The sequence below is a fragment of the Morone saxatilis genome, unplaced genomic scaffold (genome assembly GCF_004916995.1).
Source record: "Morone saxatilis isolate NCDOM2014 unplaced genomic scaffold, NCSU_SB_2.0 Contig4, whole genome shotgun sequence".
Lineage (NCBI taxonomy): Eukaryota > Metazoa > Chordata > Actinopteri > Moronidae > Morone > Morone saxatilis.
Window position 1 is genome coordinate 15656121 of NW_023339984.1, and position 21447 is coordinate 15677567.

At 39.3% G+C, this 21447-nt stretch overlaps 1 protein-coding gene across 2 annotated transcripts in view; it reads left to right on the forward strand.

Annotated features, from left to right (window-relative positions):
• col4a6 (collagen, type IV, alpha 6) overlaps positions 1-21447 on the forward strand; it is a 119569-nt gene that overhangs the window by 77155 nt on the left and 20967 nt on the right. For both annotated transcript variants that reach the window (XM_035675059.1, XM_035675060.1), the window contains exons 5-20: positions 9344-9478; positions 9756-9800; positions 9933-10061; positions 10194-10256; positions 11123-11158; positions 11409-11471; positions 11983-12018; positions 12166-12207; positions 15873-15962; positions 18983-19036; positions 19192-19254; positions 19423-19467; positions 19885-19938; positions 20670-20739; positions 20859-20966; positions 21151-21300. In XM_035675059.1, coding sequence (XP_035530952.1) covers positions 9344-9478; positions 9756-9800; positions 9933-10061; positions 10194-10256; positions 11123-11158; positions 11409-11471; positions 11983-12018; positions 12166-12207; positions 15873-15962; positions 18983-19036; positions 19192-19254; positions 19423-19467; positions 19885-19938; positions 20670-20739; positions 20859-20966; positions 21151-21300 — 1183 coding nt within the window. The remainder of the gene's footprint in view (positions 1-9343; positions 9479-9755; positions 9801-9932; positions 10062-10193; positions 10257-11122; positions 11159-11408; positions 11472-11982; positions 12019-12165; positions 12208-15872; positions 15963-18982; positions 19037-19191; positions 19255-19422; positions 19468-19884; positions 19939-20669; positions 20740-20858; positions 20967-21150; positions 21301-21447) is intronic.

A 21447-nucleotide genomic window follows, 5' to 3' on the forward strand; every position in this document is an offset into this window, starting at 1 on the left:
ACACACACATGCACACACACTTATACAAAGTGCAGGAATGTGCAAAACTGGTTATTACTGATTTTATATGCTCTTGTGATTTGATGCGATGATGCAACACAGTTATTTATGACATTTCCACTTGCAGACACACATAAACTATCATTTATGACATTTTTCTCTTTTCAGCAGAGTCGCCCTGCCCTGCTCGTGACACGCTGTTAAACATGTAGATGCTCATAACCTTTTTAACAGGACAAAAATACTTTAGGATGTGCAATTATGTTTGTGTGTGTGTGTGGTATTGATTAAATCATAAAGCAAACTTTTACATGCGGAGGTTGATTTAGAAATAAACACATAAAAGTGTTTAGAAGATGCAACTTAAGATGCTTTTGATGTGGATCGTCAGTAGTCGGGAAGGGCCTCACCTGCAGGTTGGGTGTGTGCGTCAGATTGTATCAGGAGGAAGTACAGCTGCCTCTGAGTGAGCAAAAATCTGCTGTATCTCTGGACCTTTGTTTTGAAGGAGCAAGAAAGAGAAGATAAGTCGAGTCCCACGCCGCTGATGCAGACACAGACACACACAGATACAGAAAATACACACACTAGCAGAGCATTAACAAACTCTGCAGGAATCTCAATCCCTACCTAACTAAACACAGCTGGATCGAGCTTGTCTTCGCACACACACCCACACACACACACACACATCGGTTCTTTTGTCATACCGACAGGAAAAACGTGACCACGACTCTTCCCCTGTTGTCAACAAAGAGAGGTGAAGCTGAAAGACAAGCAGGAGGTTCAGTCAACACATATTTTTTTTTACATCCCTGGAGAATCAAATCGGAAACTTGTTTATGTTGTTTGTCATCTTTAACATTCTGTGCTTATATCACATTTCCTAAATGAGGGTTCGACCCGAATGGGATTTTGACATCTGATACCGACACAGACGTTCGCTGGTTGAGGTTGATGGTCACAGCTTAAAAAATTTCCATTTCTTTATATTTTATCCATAACTTTATTACATTACTCACAGCAGCAGTCCGTGGAGATGTTGCAGCATACCCAAGAAATATTTTTACAGCTAAAATGAAATGAATATTGTCTCTGTTCTTCTTCCATGTATCTCCCCCCAAGAGCTTAACAACTCATAATAGGGCGCAGGAATTGATTCCTAGCCGTTACCATCTTTATCTGCATTACCTCAACAGTCACATCCATACATTGGTTTTTAAAGGTCTTAAAGGTTTAAATGAGCCATACGTGCCAATTACATCTGTTGTTTGCGCTCAGAGGATGGCGTCACCTCAGGCTAATTTTTCGTTTCAGGCCCAATTACAGCATTTAGTTCAAGTTGACTGTTGACTGTGTAGTAAACATTGTATTTATGGCTTTCCAGCTCATCCCGAGCACCTTTTTGTTGGACAATTTGGTTCTTTTTTGGAGAGAAACAGGCTCATAATGTTCTTGCATACAAAAAGCAAAAAGACAACAAACCAACAACAAAACAACAAACCAAAACGTATTATAGCTGTCTGTTGCCACTTGAGCTTCCCCCTCGAACTGTCGCTCCCTTCCTGACTGACAGCTGAGAAAACACAGCAACTTTATGACATCATCACCTTGGGACAGCGAGGCCCGCTGACCGCTAATGGGGTTTTTATTGGAGGAGAAAGCACCTGGATGAAAAGAGAGAACAGGTTGTTTGTTTAACGGCGGCCATCACCACAAACAGATGAGTCAGAGCAGGGGTGGGAATCAGTGGGCGGAGGAAAGCAAAGGCTGCTGGGTGACCCTACATGTCAATGTAGGGATTGTCTCTCTGATAAGAAGAAATAAGTTTATATATATAGTCGGACTGACTTGATTTTGGTGTTATTGCTGCAGTGTTTCTGCACTGCGTTTCCCAGCAATCATTAGCAACATTTTGATGACAAATTCTTTGTTGTTTTGATGATATCTTGCTCTGGTAGGAATGCACACCCAACATGTTGCCCAGTACCTTTTTCTGTGTATTTGAGAATGTAGTGATAAGTAAACAGATCATATTAATGTAAGTAACAATTTAACTCTTATTATTATTATTATTAAAATTTTGTTTTTTATTGTCTCATAGGATAGTAAATAAATGCTTCTTTTCTATTTCATATATTTGACAGTAATATATCTCAGAAAAAGTAAAGAATGTGTTATTTTGCTGTTAAAATACTGATATTTAATTGGATTTAGAGATGTAACTAACGATTACTTTCATTAGCCGTTTCGGTGTTAGAAAATAGGAGAAAATGCAGATTCTATTTATCCCAGACACCAAGGTTGTTTGGTCCAACTAACGGTCCTTTAACCTGAAATTCATTTCAACATATGAGACAATCAGACCTCACATTTGAGAAGCTGAAACCAGTGAACGTTTGTCTTTTTTGCTTTAAAAGGATGAATTGATTATCAATAACTCCAGTGACACAACACGAAATGGTACAGCCACAGTGTGTCTTATACTCCAGCTTTAATGTTGAGTACTCATTTTAAACCAACTGAAAAAGCATCATACCCTGTTTCACCAGACAATTTATTTCCCATGAGCTTCCAAACATTGAGCAAATATTAAAACTTTCATGAAATGGGAATGTTTTCAATCACCGTTTTGTTATTAAGAAGCAAAACAGATGTTTTCAAAAAAAAAGTTGCGATGGTTTCCAGGTTTTAAATGGGGTTCATCTTATCTCTTTTAAACAAACAGCACATAAATGGTTTTATTGCTTAGACCGGCTTGCGTAGACCAAAAATAACATCATCCATATGTTTATGTTGATGTAAATTCAAAGGAATTCCTCATAAACCTGAATAAGAACCAAAATCCAAAGTCATAATGTGCTTATATCACATTTCCTTCGTTCCATCTGTTTTCATTAACTCAGAGTAACAAACACTATTTACTTGATGCTTTAAAAAGTCTATAAGCCCTGAACAAGGCCAATGCTTTGCTCTAAACACTGAACCACCCAGGAAATGGAGAGTAACAGTTTGGATGTTTCGAGCAATTTTATTCAATTCGGGTGGATGAGGGGTGAAATTTCAATAGTCCTCCAGTTAATCAAGAAATAAGAAAGGGTAAAGCACAAGGTTTGATGGAAATATGGAGACAAAATCTAGCATAACAAAATAAAACATTAACCATCTTAGACATGGACGAGTAATGGCCATTTTCCGCTGTTTCTTTGTGTAGTAAGTGTAGTGAGCATCAGAGAAGATAAATCCCAAATTGAAGTTAGAGTTAGAATCTTTCAGAATATTGCAGAATGACTAAAACACTGTCCAGTAGACAAGAAATGTTTGCGCCTATGTGGCTTTTAAGAGAACTTGAAAAGATGATGCTATCCAAGTATCTGAGAAATCTGATCTTAGATGCCCGTATGTTCAGGTTATCTCTCTCTCTCTCTGGCTGCCCACATCTTTGGTTGATGTATCATCACTCACCCTGCAGGACAAACATGTCTGAGATAAACGAAGGTGTTTGGGTTCACGGTCTGATCACTGGAGGGGATAGGAGGAAAAAAAGACAACACAACCTAAACATTCCCAGAGGATTTCCCTCTTTCTCTTGTCTGTGTGTAGATGGGTGTGGGAGCCGCTGACTTTTTAGTTAGTGTTTCACTTGTTTCATCTCTAACAGCATCAAAAGTCGTGTTCTTTGACCGCATTTTGTAGCCACCGCTCCGCGTTTGTGCTGAGGGCGTTTGAGGTTCTGCCGAGTCATGTGTGTGTTTGCATGTGGCTCAAACTGTAATTGGGTTATCAGACTGCCCCGCTGATTAAACTTGCACCCAAAGACCCAACATTTGTCAGCCCCCTCCTCCCCGTTTCTCCCATCAAAGTCCCCCAGTGAGCATGCGGTGTGACAGCTAAAATCTTCCCCCTAGCATACTCGGTGCTCAAAACAATGCGTCCCGATAAATCCTCAGAGGGCCCGAGGGTTTGTGTTCGTGTTTGCATGCGCGTGCGTTCATGGACGACACACACACACACACCGAGTTTCACATGCATGGCGGCTAGAATCTGTCTGTCCAAGCACTCTCCTCTATCAGGAAGTGAGGTAGGCCCGATGGGAGCAGTAAGTCCAGAGAGCTTATCTGCCCAGAATAGGCTCCATTGTGCCCTTTGTACTGGAGGGGATTTGGGCCTACAAACTGACCAGTCTGCTGGAAGGTGATGGGGATGGAAGGTCTGGAAGAGCCGGGCGGAGACCCGTCGGGCTGGCATGAAAACAGACAGAGATGCCAACTGGCAAGGGTGTCGGGACTCAGGGAGACGCTGGCATGGAGATAGACTGATCTCTGATAAAGTTTGTCTGCATGTGTATAAAAAGCGAAGTACAATATTTGTATAATGTGTGCCAACCAGATGTGAACTGATGTGGACTAGAACAAACTGTATTTGTACAGGAAAAATTATAACCATTACAATATTCTAGCATTAACCAAAATAATCAATCTTAATCTTAACCTCCAGTTTTATCCAAGTTGGATTGAAACTAATTATTTAGGGACACACTGTACACTATCTGCCTAGCACCAAAAAGCAAGCAGGGCACATTTAGCGACTAGCTAGTAGAAAAAGTCGAACTTGTAGCTTCTTTAGAACCAGAAATTTTCTTCAGGAGTTGGTAGAAACCAAACTATTCGTCTTGCCTTCATTAGGTCGCCGGAAAAACGACTCCAAATCAAGGCTGCCAGCATTGATGAATAGGCCCTGCTTACACTTGTAATTGTAATCTTTAGAATGCACTGACCAAGTATGAAGTCGATCCGATCAGTACCATAGGAGGAGTTTGGATGGATCCAAGAGGCTTTTTTGTATGTCTGTACATACGATGTTCTAGTTCTGTAATTCAGCAGTTTGCTAACACACTATAATATCTTTACAGGATGATATTATGTCAAGGGATCGGCTTGTGTGCAGTTATTCTGCCTTCTAGTGGCCGAAAAGATATTAATGCAGCCTAGAGGATTAGCATATATTTTGGAAAAGTTACGAAAAATAGTCATCGCTTTGATATAAAAAGTCATATTATTGTATGATATTGGAATATTTGTCAGAACATCAGGTGGAAAATCACAAGGGTGGATCGCAATTAAAAAGCTTTCTTGCAATAAAAGACTTGCTTTATAAGTCAGTAGTTTTCATATACAGAGGTCACTGGATGTTGTGACCTGTGTGAAATGGTAGATCGCCACCTAGTGGTCATTTTCAGAGCAGCCTCATGGTCCAGCAAAATCTGATGTGATTTAATAGCCTTCTATTTTTGTCTTTATTGGTTTTCTGTCCCCCCCAATTTGTTCCCTTTCATCCCTTCACTTTTATCTCCACTCCCTGCTCTTCCTCTGTGATCTTCTCCTCCGCAGACTGCATTTTTTAATTCCACACCATGTTAGGGAATAAACAGAGATAGATGGTTTAAACCTTTAAGAAACTCACCTCACTTCCTCCTTCAAAAACTCAAAGACACTTGCTTCCAGCTAACCATGAAAGAGACTCTCTGAAGAGTACATTTTACTGGCTGTTTCTTACATTTGTTAGATTTTCACAAATAGGAAAAGTCCCTCTATGTCTGTGCATCCATGGTTGATTAGGGCGTGGTAAGAACAACAAAAGCATTGTTCAGTGCCTGCTGGACACTTGGACCTAACAGTCTTTTCACCTTAACTCACACTTCACCTCTCACCTCTTACATAATAGCAGACAGCCGAGTCTTTGAAAGTGACTCCTGTGACCTGAAAAATAGATACTACAAAGACATCGGAGCCTTTTGATGAGGTGACCCGAAAACCCTCCAAAGTATGTTTTTTTTTCTGGAGCTGTTGCGCGAACACAGATAGACCTGAGAGGGTTGCACTAGGACTTACAGGCGTATAGAAGGAAGGGGGAAGCAGAAATGACATAGCAACAAGTCAGATAAAGAAACAAGATTAAATAATTGATGAAAAAGATGAAACTCAAAGTGACGAGGGCTGAAAAGAAAGAGTGATAGAGACGGATGGGAGGGCGAGGCGTGAGAGAAAGTGGGACCCCGGCATATTTTGTGAAACCAGATGTGAGTGCGAGCCAGACAGCTCCGACAGGCTGCCTTTACCTGCCACAGCCCTGTCATTACTGTAACCTGCGTGCCCCGAGGCCACGTGGGCTGGAAGCAGAGCTGCAGCCTTAACTAGACACACAGTGTGGTCAAGGCTAATCCAGGATCATTGTCACTTTAAAAGCCAAGTGCAGTAAAGAGGAACTACCTGTAAGTCTCAGTGACATCACTGGAGTAACTTCATGTCAAGTTTATGTATTCTAAAATGTAGCTTTGCAGTCTGTAAATTCGTCTAAAAGGTTAGTTATTACTTTCTCAGTGTATTAATTCATTTTCAAAAAAGTTAATTTTGATAAAGATTAAATGAGTAATTCAAAATTTTGGGAAATACACGTATCCACTTTCTTGCCGAGAGTTAGATGCCCAGAAGATTGATACCACTCATGTGTTTGTCCAATAAATATGTAGTTTTACAGCCAGCGGACAGTTAGCTTAGCTTAGCTTAGCATAAAGACTGGAAATGAAGGAAACAAGTATTCTGGCCTTTAACATAACAAAATCCATCTACTGGCACATCTGAAGCTCACTAATTAACACATTATATCTAATTTGTTTAACCTAAAGAGCGTAAAAAGGACTCGTTGGAGTTTTACAGTTAAGCTAAGCTAAGCTAACCGGGTAGCTAGATAGCCAAAATACTACCAGTGTGGCATGCCTACATACAGAACAAAGTTTGGACAGTCACAAGAGAGATTTATACTTCTGTGTGATTGTCAGTCTTTATCTAAATGGTCCGGATGCTATAAACTCCACCTGTCTGGTACCCTGCAGGCTAAAAGAAATGCTAAAGTTTGTTTGTAACTGGTATTTGACCTTTCCATGATGTCCCCTGATGTTAGATTTGTTGTTACACTAGTTAAATGGGTTTGTGTCTGCAGGCAGAGCAGTTATATATGAATAGGACCAGGTGTGGAGTAGAAAAGTACCTTTCTTTTTGTATAATAGAGGGGTGTGTTAACCTTTACCTTGTGTGTAATGAATGGTGTGCAACCTCTGTGCATGTGCATATAGGCTATGTGTGTGTGCCAAGCACTGCTTATACTGCACTTTTGTGATGTTAGTGCGGAGCTAAATTAGGTTGAATTAAGGGCAAAGCTAAACATGCGTTTAGGGTAGATACTAATTTAAGATAAGAATGTGGTCGTAAGAAACATTCTTTGGAATATGCAGTCACACACGTGCATGCATGCAAGTATATACATGCATCTGAGCTCAATAAATGTATCTATAAATCTCTCATAAATGTTAAATGTACATCTGCAGCACTGGTTTACTTCCCCAGTTAACATTATTGTGTGACGTCTTCATGAATGAATTTGTGCGCATGCTTCCTCGCGGTGCGGTAATGAAACAAAATTGCTCACATTCAAATTTTTGATAAGGAATATAGCCTACATTTACCCAACAGTAAAAGAAAACCCCTGTTTTCATGTTAATGGAGGATCTTTTTAATCTAACTGACTGTGTTAAAACAATAATACACCAATACGCCTATCTGAGTCAGTTTTTTTCACTCTGAAAATCCTCTGACTTTCCTTTGACCTGAGCGCAGACATCTGTCCTTCTCTCCGCCCTCTCCTCCCTCCATCTGTCTCCTCTCTGACTTCCCTGTTATACTGCCTAAAATATAAGCTAATGGCAGGTTGTCACCAGTTGAAGCTGTAGTGTGAATGTGTGTTTTTGTATTAACAAACTCTGCCTCTTAAGAGAGGGATTCCTTTGGCCTGTTCATTCACCAGCTCTTACTCAGCACCTGCTAATGTTTTTGTTTTTCTACTGCCATCATGTGGTTGAAATTGGTAGTGCAGCCTGTCAACTGCAGCATTCATATCAAGATTAATGCTGTACAATTAAACTTTTTTCTCGACATACCCCCCAAAAGTTGTATCCTTTAAAACATTATCATAAGTTAAATTAAAAAAATCAGCTTTCTTCTCTTTGATTTTCGAACCCACAGTAGCACTTTTTCTCGCAGACCACCGTCTGAGCCCACATGCCGCTGCATGCCCACATAAAGCACCTCACCATCCCTCTGAGATTCGGGATTGTAAGGCACACTCACGTGTTAACATCCCTCCATGAGAAACAAAAAAAACCCACAGCTGGGTTTTCCGCCCTGACTTGTTCCCATCTCATGTAAACACACCCATCAAATCCATAACACAAAGACAAAATGGCTTCCCCAGGAATTTGTTTGCAAGTGTTTCCCCTAGCTCGAAACACTCCCTCATCAGGTAGATGATGGTGTGTAATGATGTTGATGAAAGGAAGGAAAGAATGATGTGGAAATGAAGACACTGTTTACTCAGACTACATCAGATAAAGCTGATAATGGGTCATACTAGAGGCTTACACTGGGCGTTGTATGCAGGTCACTTACTTAGGATTATCACATCTTCACTGAGATTTTTAATTAGATGTAAGTCATAGTGAGGATGCAGACATAAGTCACAATAATGATGCATTCATTAAAAATGTTCTTTCAAAAGATCAGAGGTGTGTTAGATGTGGATACACGTGGCCCCAACTACAAACTGTCATTTTTATGACAGGAAATATAAGTTAGAGGGTAAGGCTGATGTTTTTTCCCCGTTTTTTTTCCATGCATCTCCCAAAACCACTCACACTGGTTCCTGCTGAAGAAATAAATCTTTAAAAATGGGTCACAAATATTGTAGTTTCATTTTAAATTGGGCTCAGTAATTCCCTGAAACAGCTGGTCTCTGTGCCTTATAGCAAACATCACTTAAACAGGAGAAATAGTGCGTCTGTTGATGACTATTTTCAGGACTGGATTAAGATATTATATCCCCAAATTACCACAATATTTATATAGCAGCATGCAGTTATGGACTGTTCACAGGAGGTTAATGGCAGAGTCAGTTATTCTGGAGAATAAGACTGACAACACACCATGCACAATTGTATCTTTTAGGTTTTTATTTTAGGGTTACCCCTTATCTTGCTTATTGATTTATTTGATTTGATTTGTAAAACTTCCTTAAGGGACTTGATTAAATCCCTGGAAGTCAGAAAAAATTTCACTTTGTGTTTAATAAAATGTTTTTCGGAACATGCTGTTGTTTTATTGCCTCTGCAGTGAGGCCCAATTTGACTTAATACTAATAAATAGGGGAAAAAAGGAACTTCATGGTGGATATCTGCTGTTTTTTCTTCCTTCTTGGCTTGAAAAGTGACCATGTCTCTTCTCTTTTCTCTCAGGGTCGTCCTGGGCCTCTCGGGGAACTTGGTCAGAGTGGATCAGAAGGGCCACGTGGGCCTGTGGGGCCTGTGGGGCCTAAAGGAGAGAAGGGCCACATTGGACTGAAAGGACCATCTGGTGTAAAAGGAGACAAAGTGGGTGTTATAGATCTTAAAATGGTTCATTTGTTGTTTTTACAATTAAATATTAGACAGTGAACCAATAACCTCTTTTTAAATTATTCTTTACCAAATACATGAATTATTTAACTTGAAATATTGAATTAATTGTATTTCATGATAAGATAAATGTACAAACTTTCATCCAAACAATTGTCTGTCTGCATCAACCAAGCAGTAACATGTTTTCACAACCAGGTGTTGCTATTTAAACTGATTATATATGAACACTTTTGATTATTTACTTATATAGGGGCCTATGGGAGTTCCAGGGTTCCAAGGAAATGATGGAGTCCCTGTAAGTACACCAGAAACACAACTACACACATATATGTATTCATGTTTGTAAAGTAAAGTGCTTTTTTCAGCACTATTGTTGAAATATTTCTGTCACGTGAGAACAAAAGCCCTCCTCTCCTTCTCTGTGTAGGGTCACCCTGGTCTTGAGGGTGGCAGAGGACCACCAGGACTGGACGGCTGTAACGGGACCAGAGGAGATCCTGGACCGCCTGGCTACGGACCACTCACTCCAGGGGAACCTGGAGCTTCTGGATTTTCTGTGAGGACGAACATCAATTCCTCTTTTATTAGTCTACATTGTATTTTGGATGTTTTAATCTCATTATTTAGAGAATAATGTCACTGCATGTGACAGATAAAGGGATACTGATGGCGTCCTTTCCTCCAACAGGGGCCTACTGGGCCAAAGGGTCAGAAAGGAGAACCTCGATTCATCTCGGATGACGGCTTCCCGGTAAAATCTCACACACATATTCACATTAACTCACACACACAAGATAATGGATTTCTTTATATTGTCTTTATTAAAGTGTGAACTGATCTTTAGTCTCTTCTCAGCCTTTGAAAGACTGACATGAATATACTCTGATATGAAGAAAAATTATTTTGTCCAGTAGTTTGTCTCTTTGTTCGGATTTCTCAAAAACGTGTAGAAATGTTTAATTCAATTTGGTGGAAAATGACTAGATATTGGTGTGGATTTCACCAATTTGTGCCTTTTGTAGATCCACAGTGATCTGTAAATTGTAATGCTTATGGACCGACTCACTGTGGAGAAAACTGAGACATATTGCACTTATTTTTCTTTAAGCATCTCAGGCTGTTTTGTCTATGGACGCTTTTTCCTTATGTACTCTTTACACTAAAAGAAAGGTAACCATTTGGAAGAGTTGTTATTTATAGGCTATAATGCACCGGTTTTACTGGTTTTACTGGCCTACTTGCGATCAAATTGGACTGTACATGGCCCATGACCTGAAATTAGTTTAACACTCCTGATACAGTGTAAAATTTTAAAACATTCCATATTAATTTTCCATCATTTGTCATATTTCACAGAAAAATCATAACTCACTGATATAATCATATGTCATGCAAAGTGTGTTTTTGGCCACCAGGTGGTGCTATAGTAGCAGTACAGTGACATTTAATTGCAGTAGTTTTAGTCATGAGTCTAACGCCCATGAAATTTTGCATGAATCTCATCTGTGTACAAACAGGATTTAGATATTCTCCTAGTTCCAAAACAACTTTATTGTATTTTGACAATTATTAAATGATTAATTGTTAATTAATCCCTTTTTCTTTTTCCTCATTTAGAGTTTACCAGGTTTCCCAGGACAGAACGGTCAACCTGTAAGATTTCCACTTTTTCTGCTTACATGCAACAACATTGTGATGAATTATCTTTAATACAAAATGACACAGTTAAGCACTATAAAATGCTGTAATGCAAATATATTGAATTTGACTTTGTGAGGTCAGTGTAAAAAATAACAGGAAAACGAAAAAAGAGAACTAACTGCATGCATTTTTAACTAAATTGTAGTTACACAATTGCCATCAGTAGTGTAAAATAATGAGATTTAAATGTTTTTCTCCGCAGGGTATCAGAGGTCCTGATGGTCCACCTGGGTTTACTGGTCCAAGCGGCCCTGACGGATACCCTGTATGTAAACCAATGTATCTGTTCCACTTGCTCCCTGTGTCTTAACATCATATCCAGTTACATATTTCTAATGCTCTGAGGTTCAGATTGTTGTATGATTGATTGTTATGTAAAACCAAGATTACTTCACAACCTGCTCAAGCGGTGAGAAAATGTTTTGCAGTAAAGGAGCTGAAGATGGCAGAAAAGCAGTTCGTTATACCAAAAGTTAATTCATTATTACATCAGCTAGTGTTAATTAACTTCTAAGTAGTTTATTACCTTTTGGGTAAGAAAGTTACAGCTAATGTGTAAAAGAAATTAAATACAACTACATTAAATCATTTCTATTCTAATATAAAGTAGTACTGTGATACTGAAGTTAGAATTGCAGAATTAATGCTTTTTGCATGATTTTTTGTGTTTTCATTACATTAAAAGTCATTACAGACACAATTTTCTTCAAATTACTTGTGTTTTTGTTTCTTACTTTATCTGTGAAATTGAGTCTGATTCTGTCGTCTGTCTTTAGGGCCCGCCTGGTCCTCCCGGTCCCCCAGGGCCAATGGTAAGTAAAATAATAAAGTACAGTGATGCATTATATTCTATTATAAGGCAGTAAGCAGTGATTGTAAAGGAGTTTTGCCTCAGTTTTACAGTTTAAAGCTTTTTGTTCTTGTTTTTCCAAGTTTTTGTTAACCCTTGTTGTTTTTAGGGGAGCCGTAGTGACGGATATCAAGGAGAGAGAGGAGACAAGGTACGCTTTGTTAACTGACGAGCTCATATGTACTCATTTGTCTTTAGAGATTAAGTCACACACACATAACGGCCTGTTGATGCTGGTAATGAGTACAAATCTTCCATCACCTACACGATAAACAGGAAAAGAATTAGCTAGTATTTCATTGTCTGTTTTGGTGTTAATTCCCACCGGAGAAATGACACACACATACAGACGTAATAAAGCATGAAACAAATATGTTTCGAATCAAATGTGAGTGAGATTGAGGATACTTTATCTCCAGGATGTCATCTCAGGTGCTAGTTTGAGATGGATTCAGAGACCAGAGAAAGTGTAAAATCCACGACAATAAACGTATGAAAACAAACCCTAGAGGAAGTCCAACATAAGAATAGTTTATCATCTTGGCTCAAATAAGTCTGATGATCGATATCAGTTTGATGTCTGTCTCTCCAGGTGTGCATTTGGGATGCATTAGCCTAGCTTAGCACTCAAACAGGCTGTGGGAAGTATTGCTCCATCATAAGTGATTTTTTAAAATGTTTTACTTATTAAACTTTTTCAAATAATAAACAGGCATCATCAATGGTTTTTAAGCATACGTAACAATGCATCCAAGCAGCAAACATAAGAGAAATAAAAGGATCTAAAATGTAGGTTAATTAAATCAACTTAAAGGAGGTTTAATCAGTATGTAACGCAAGTAATTCCGAGTCTTAAGGATATAAAGAAGATTTTCAAGCTTGGAGACACTAAAATCTACACTTGTGAATGTAAAATTTACCTACAGTTAAAATATTATTTAAAATTTAAATTTCAACAAAATCTTTGTTTTGCATAAAAACACAAAACTTAACATAATATTCAAAAACTAACCCCCATGCATTCTGGCCCAAAAAGTGTATTAATATTACAGGTGTAGATGTAGATGTTCATGAGATTCAGTATCTTTTTGACAAAATTAACATACAAAAATATGGAATTTTCAGCCAGATTTTGAATGTATTTTTGGCTATTTGTTTAGCTAGTTAGCAATCAAGCTGCTTTTGCCTGCTTACAGTCTTTGTGCTAAGCTACATTTGGCTAACATCTCCCAGACACAGCACAATCTTTTAAGTCAATGCCTAATCAGTTTCACTTAAAACAGGTCGCAGTAAAGAAATAATAATAAAAAAACATTTTTGTTGGTTTAAAACATTGACAGGTTCTTCATCAGGAAAAATAATAAAAACAGATCGATTACAATAAACTGGACCTGTATCGACTCAGTGAGGTTGAAACCAGTGGCCTTTTAAACCTTTATGCCTCACTAAATCAGACGTTTTCGCCTAAAAGTTTCCCAAAGAATATTTTTTGTGATCAAATGATACAAAGATTTTTTTGGAGTGTTTTTTACACTTTCTCCCACTTTATTCCCAAAAACATCAGCGACAGATTAGTGCATCAAAACAGCAGGCTTAGAGTGCTCTAGCTGGGTCCTAGGTGTGTGTGTGTGTGTGTGTGTGTGTGTGTGTGTGTGTGTGTCTGTGTGTGAGTGTGTGTGCACTGATGTGTGTATGCATGTTTGTAAAATGAATTGGTTGGATATAATACCTCGCATGTTAAAAATCTGACTGGTGGTGGCTTGACAACCTGTACTTCTTCCGTCCAACACAATTTACCCTCCATCCATCCATCCCTCCTTAACCCCACCCGTCCCTGCATCCCTCCCTTCTCCTCCTCCTCCTCCTCCTCCTCTCTCCATCCCCAGATTGACACAACTACTGAACTGTTTGTTGCATCCGTTTCCTGTTTGATAAAAAGATCACATGAACCTCTACTTGATTCAGTCTGGTTTGTTCTTTCAAATGATCTGTGCTGAGCCACTGAGACAAGTCACAAACTCACTGAGATGTTTTCTGTCAGATCTGGATTCTGTGTTTCATTTCGAATCATATTCAAATTCTTAAAAGAGTGATTAAAAAAATTTCTAGATCAAAAACTAATTCAAGTATTGTTTGTGAGTTGACCAGTGGCATCGCACACCTGTTTCCCTCGCTGTTGGATGACAGTTCAGAGATTTTTCTAGATTTTTCTCCCAAATTGGGAAATTTGAGAATTGGGATGCTTAAGAAAAATGTATCAAATCTTGAGCTGTGCAGCTTTAAATTTTAAAACCCTTCTTAAATGAAGAAAATTAAACTAATTATAATTAAAAAAAGGACATTTTTAAATTTCTGAGCTGTCACTCTGGAGGACGATCTGTGGACTGTAACTGGGTGCTGGAATCACTTGCTCCTCCTTCCCACGTTGCACTGCACCTCCCCTTTTTTAATCACGTTTTTGGGCATCTTGGTGGTGAACTCTGGGATCTGTAGTTCATTTGCCTGCTCTTTTGACTCCTCATCCCCCATCCATCCACCCACCCACCCATCTCATTTTGAACAGTCATACAAGAGTACTAACAGTCATCTTCCTCATACACTGCATGCATGTTTACGCTCAATCAAACCCTCAAACACTGAACTCGGAAGGATTCAGGGTTGAACTGAATGTGGAAACAGCTGGATTTACTGCTGAGCCTGTTGAGATACATTCCCGTAGGATGCATTTGTGTTTCCCTTTGAGCTGCGGGGAAAAATGGGCGCTCGAAATTTCTTAAAATTTGATCCACAAGAAATTCAAGATAAAGTATCCCTCAGCTCTCTCTTCTTCTTTTCTCTCTTTGTCTTGTGTTCTCTCTTCCTCTCTCTCTGCATTAATTTTTCTCTTTTTTTATTTTCTTTTTTGGTTTCTTCTCCTGGATCACTTCTTCTTTTGAGCGTGATAGTTTATTCTCAACCTCAGATCTATGGGAACCACAGGTTGTTTGTTCAGTCTATCTATCTCTGCAAACTATATGGCCAAAGGTATGTGGACAGACATGCTTTTGTTCACTTTTCCTCTGAGGATTTCAGTGTTTTATTTGGAAGCAGGTAGTTTTATTTATGCAACAGTTTTCATGAGCAGATGTCGCAAACTGCTCCACAATTAAAAATCAGATGACAGATATAAAATAAATAATAAGAAGAGTAAAAATAAATAGGAAGTACACAAAGGCCATTGTAAACAGGTGAGTTTTGAGTTACTTTTGGGGTATTTCCTTAGTATCCATAGATATTAAATCCTCCAATTTCTACGATGGACTTTATTCCACACTTTATTTTTTGTTTTCGAAATATGGTGCCTACATTACCCACCGTGCAACTCAACCGTGGACAGTTCAGTTAGAGATCCAGGTGTTACCAGTGACTGATGTAATTTGGAGCTCAAGCTGAGCTACAGAAGTCTGTTAAACTCTCTTCTTTCTAACTCTTCACCCTGATATTTTTTCAAGGTTGTAGTCTTCAGCACCAACTGACCCTGACTCAAGATCAGGTTCCTTGCAGCTCCCTCTGGAGCCACAAAAACCTTCATGCGATCAGCAATCACATACGAGTCTGGTGTCCACACACTTTTGGCCATGTAGTGTATTTATCTATCTTTCTATACACTTTGTTTATTTTTCTGTTTCCTTTCATACATGTTTTCTTCACCTTCTGCTGCTCTCTCCTGTCTACTTCTTTTCCTCTCACCTCCCGTTATTTCTTCCTGACTCTCCTCCGCCCCCTCCCCAACCCTCCTGATTGGCTAACGTGTGTTGTATGTATTTCGGACTCCAGGGCGACGTGGGTCTTCCCGGGCCCAGTGGTACTCCCGGCGACGGGTCACTAAGCAGCGAAAAAACTCTCACTATCTACAAAGGAGATAAGGTAACACAGCAAGGGAAGGCTAGGAGCAGAAGATGTAGCTCCTCCACAACACACACACACACACACACACACACACACAAGGTGGGGTTTCACTAAAGTGGTGAAGAAGGTCAGTAACGCAGCAGGCTGTTTGTTGGTGGAAAGAGGAAGAGGAGCAGTGATTGCAGCAAACTTTACAGCCAGGGAGGGGAGGATGTGTTTTGTCACAGAGAAGAGAGGAGTCGAAGGAGGAGGAGATTTAGGAGTGAGGCAGAGGAGAGGTTGGTCCAACATAGCATCAGTCCAGAATCTTTGGAGATTGTCAAACAATACTACAAGTAGAGCTCCTCTGAAAGCAGAAATAAACTTTTCACCCCACTGAAGTTCATTTTAAATCTAGTCTTATTGCAAAGGTTTACAAAGATACTCAATATGTGATGCACAATTATAGGAAAAGGGGGTAAAAACTTGAATGAAGGCTATTATATCATGATCTAGCAGATTATGAATCTCGAAACAGTCAATGCTTCAGGTGTAGCCAGTGGATATCAGGATAGCAGATGGCCAAGACTTCCTCTTCTGTGCACCGGTCATTATTTACAGTCCGATTAACAACTTGAAACACAAGAATCACCCTGATATTCTTACCCTAAACCTAACCAACCCAACCAAAGAAGAGGACCAGTCAATTAGGCAGTATGGAAGGTTATTCTTCCCCTGCCCTAGGAAAAGAAAATTGGGAAGCTTAACAATCCATGCTTGACCTGTAAAATAACTTGGTTTTTCTGTAGCTTCCAACCACATTTTGTGACTTTCTTCAGTGGATGAAGTTGTCCAGTACAGAATTCAAGATCTGTCCGAAAGCTTCGTAAACACTTGATAACTTGAGTTTTTGTTTAGATTTTTTTGGCCCAAAATCCAGCTAATCTTTATGCAGATAGATATTCTGTTGATGGACCAAGATGAAGACTTTCATCATAAGTAATACATGAATTTAAAACTCCTTTGATTGAGGTGTAACTCAACCAATTAGATCCTTCCTGCCTCAAAAGATTCTTGGACTTTTATCAATTTTAACTAAAGCAATGACATTTTTCTAATAAGACCAGCCTCTCATCACCACCCTAGTATTTACTTACTCCTCTACTCCCTCTGTACACAACAACCCCTTCAGTGGCTTTATCCACAGTTCGGTCTCAACGGTCCCCCGTAAATGCCCCAGAACTCTGCCGTTGTTTTTCCACCTCCTTGTTCCCACCTTATACCCTCATGGCCAGTGTAAACAGCTCTCTCTTCCTTGGTTACGGCATCCAGGGCGACGTGGGCTTGCCCGGTGACCCCGGCCAGCCAATGGTCAATGGCGTTGTGGAGTTAATGGGTTTTCCCAAAGGAGACAAAGGAATGCAGGTTTGTAGGAAAATGCAACTCTTCTCATAGTGGACATTTCCAAGCAGGATGACCCACACTGAGTCAAAGATGGACATGGTTATAATGTCTGAGAGTGTCCAAATACAGCCGTGTGGCCTCTTACCTCATCTTTGCAAGATTGTCTTGGATGGAAGGATCCAAAGATTGGTAGTTACTTGTGGTTTGGCTTGTTTGTTTGTCTTTCTTTGGAAACATACCAATGCTATTTAACCATTTTATGGTTTAATCTCAATTCAATACAGTATGGAAATCTAAGGCGGGGTCTGCCAATTCTGAGAAAGGTAGTTGGTTGTTGAGTCTCATTCCAAAGTCGTCAAATAAAGACTTTTTGGTTGAGGTAAATGGGAACCACAAGCCATGCAACATAACAGGTGGCAATGCAAATTTGACTCAACAATCCATTTTCTTTGAGCCACCAATCCAAAGCTTCGGTATTTGATGACTTGGGAATGCAACTCAAGAATCAACTCTCCAGAAGGACTGACCCACCTTTAACTTGACTAGATGTGAAACTAACTTGCAGGAAAAGGAAAAGGAAATACTTTTTATCGTCACGTGGTAATGCTGTTGTTATCAAGGTATGTCTTTGTTGTTGCATTTAAGGGCGCTCAGACATCCAAGATTTGAGCATTATCTATTACTGTAAACCACAACATTTTAATCCATGAAGTAACTAAAAACAAATGATCCTTTTGATGACATAATAGTTTAATTAATCACATAACTGAATGCTTTTTTTTTCATTCTCAAATTATGAATGTCAAGCAAAGAGAGATACTGCATCTGAAGTGGAATACTGGGTGGAAAACCCCCGTGAACATTAGTGGTAGCAAACCATCGAGATGAAAATAATTTTAGTCATCCACCCTGTAATCCTCAGCTATCTAAGCCCAATGCAGTGCATCCTCTCGAGGCTTGAACAGTGCTGTGGCTGGGCTGGGAGACTTCAATGAGAACCTCAGCCAGTCCAATCTGTTTCAACATCGACATGATCCATATTATTCCCACCACCCTTAAGGCCAGATTGAGAGAGTTAAATCCAGTGTTAGTGGGACAGTTTTTGTTGTTTTTGTCTTTCTTTTGATTTTACTGTTTGCATGGACTTTCAAAGGTAAGTTTACATAAAAAGAATGTGTAAGATAATGTATGAACAGTTTAAAACCAGAAAACCAGATACAATCTGTTTACTGCATTGCTCATAGTTTACTTTGTTGTTCTGGGTGTCTGCTGGGTCTTGAAAGACTAAAAAGTCTTGAAAGGTTTTATTTAAATTTTAGGCCTTAAAATGTCTCAAATATGATTTTGACTGGTCTAAAATTAATTATGGATTGCAATAATTAACATTACATTTTTCAGTCTTGGTTTTAATTGTTTTGGGATAAATTTGTATTGTATTGAAGAAATGTGGATCAAATACCAATTTTCCTTCATATCGTTTGTAGGTTTTTTTGCCTGTATGGATGTAAAATAGATCTCAAATTGCATTCATAATGGTCTGAAAAAGGTCTGAAAAAGTCTTAAATTTAACCTGCAGAAACCCTGGTTGTTCCTAAACACTCCAAAATGGTGCTGTTCTCAAGTTCACCTTGGTTCTCTCACTTTCTTTCTCAAAGGGTGAACCTGGCCCAAAGGGAATTAAAGGATTTCCTGGCAGCACTGGCCGACCTGTAAGTTTGTTGTTTTTTTTCTTACCAGAACAATTTTTTATGCAATTTTTGTACAAGCAATTAGACATACTGGTGATGTGTTAAATGCTAATATCATAGCAAATATGCAAGGTGACTTTACTGTCAAGAATCACGTACCTATCTCTCTTTTCCAGGGACCTTTTGGCTATCGCGGTGAACCTGGAGAGAAAGGCATTCCTGGATACCCCGGCGGAAGAGTAAGAGCTAACAACTGACTATTTATTATATTATTTCATACATTGGAGAAGAAGTAGAAAAAAGTAGAAATTCTTGTTTGTTGTTGGTTCCATGGTGAAATATTTTGCATTGTTTTTTCCATTTCCTCTTCCTTTGTGGTGAATATTGCGTTTGATTCCACTAAACAGGGTGCTCCTGGTTTTAATGGGCCTCCTGGTTCTCCAGGACAACAGGTAGGCTTTATTGTTTGATATTCAACAACTGAAAAGTCAATATTATGAGCCACTAAAATGGCCACAGAAAATATAAATTTCTGATTGGCTTACAAGTGTCAGTTCAAACCATTAAACAGCACACGGTCAACAATTTACTGCAACTTACCATGACAACAATACTTATGCTGCTTGCTAAAATACTCTGTTAAGTAAAATGTTAGTAGATATTGACGAATTATCAGTAAAATGCACAATAAAAACTCAAATGTTCCTCTTTTCAGAGTGTGAATTGGCATTCATCGTTATATCTAGCCCTGTTTTATCATTTTACTGTACGTACTGTTATAGCATAAACACTTATGCTGTTTGTGCAGTATTTGCTGAAAACCCCGTCATCTGTACAGTAAATTCAAACCAGATTTGTTTCTGACACAGGGATATACAGGCAACCCAGGTTTCCCTGGGCAACCAGGATACATTGGACCCAAGGTAAAATGAGTGTGTGTGTTTGTGTGCGTGTTTGCACACACCTCCTGTTTCACAAAGAGTCCTAGTCTTAGCTGACAGTAAGAGTATTTTGCTGTGTCCCAATTCCATACCATATACTAACAGCATACAGTATTTAATATACTGACCTTCATAGTGTGCTGTTTTTGCTGTTAGTATACGAGACAATGTGTTTTTCTAATGTGTTCCTGGAGCTGCTTTACCACCATTTATTATTACTTTAACTTTTTCAAGAAGAAGATTATTTGTGCCTTGCATTGTGGGTCAGCAAAAATCAATTTTCCATTGTTAAACAAACTCAACTACATGCTCAAATCCTGCCCAAAATTGTACCATAAACTGTATGTAACGTTATATATATAATGGATTTGTATTGCAATACCCTTGTTTTACCAGCAGATGGTGCCAGCGTTTCTTACATTTTTGTTTCCAGAATGTATACTAAGCTAATGTTAAACTAACTGGCTCCTGAAACTAGCATTTATCATAACAGTTACAAATAAGAGTGGTATCAGTTTTCTCTTCTAACTTTTTCGAGAATGCGCTTGTTGTTTCTTAACATATAAAAGCAATCCCCTTAGGTTGATCAGAGTAGGCATTAAATCACCCTGAATCCTTTCAGCTTGGCATCCGTTTTTTCACACCACAATTCAAGTCGAAGACATTACTGTGATGTGATATTTTGTCGTGACCTGGTTGTGTGTGTCTAATAGGGAGACCAGGGAGAACCCGGACCACCAGGACCTCCATCTTACGTTAGTAATTATGGCACTGCTGTTCAAGGTGAAACAAACGCACAAAATACAAATAATTCAATGGATCAATCACAGGTCAACTGTGAGTAAACTTTCATTGTGTGCAAGTTTCCTGTGTTGACTTGTCTCTTCTCTGATTGGCCGTAGGATCACCGGGTGACCCAGGTCTTGGTGGATTTCCTGGTGCGCGTGGTGACCAGGGACCTCCAGGATTCCCAGGACCACCAGGCCCACCAGGAATTGCTTATGGTTCAGGTAATATTTGCAGACACTTAAACAGTATAAATACTTAGTGGTTGAATAATCAATAAATGTAGATTTGGTACGCACATATAGTGTAATCATGAATAATCTGCAACTGATAAACTGTTGGGTTTATTTTTACAGTAAAATGTCAATTTACTAAATCATCTCCTCTGTCCTCCTGACGCATATGCAGGCCGTGGCGGATCCCCAGGTTTTCCTGGAACACCAGGCCCGAAGGGAGAGAAAGGTAACGCAGGCATACCAGGCTATGGCTCCGAAGGACTCCCCGGCTCACCTGGGCTCCCCGGCCCCCCCGGCCCTTCTGGACCTCAGGGCCCCTCTAGTAGGTTCAGACAAAATCGACTGATGAAAGCTCTTTGAATCTTTGTTCACAGGTGGCAATGATGAGGGTTGAAGTGGCTTATTTGAGAGATGACACGAAAAGTTCAAATCCATGAAGGTCTAAAGCAGGGGTGTCAAACTCTGGCCC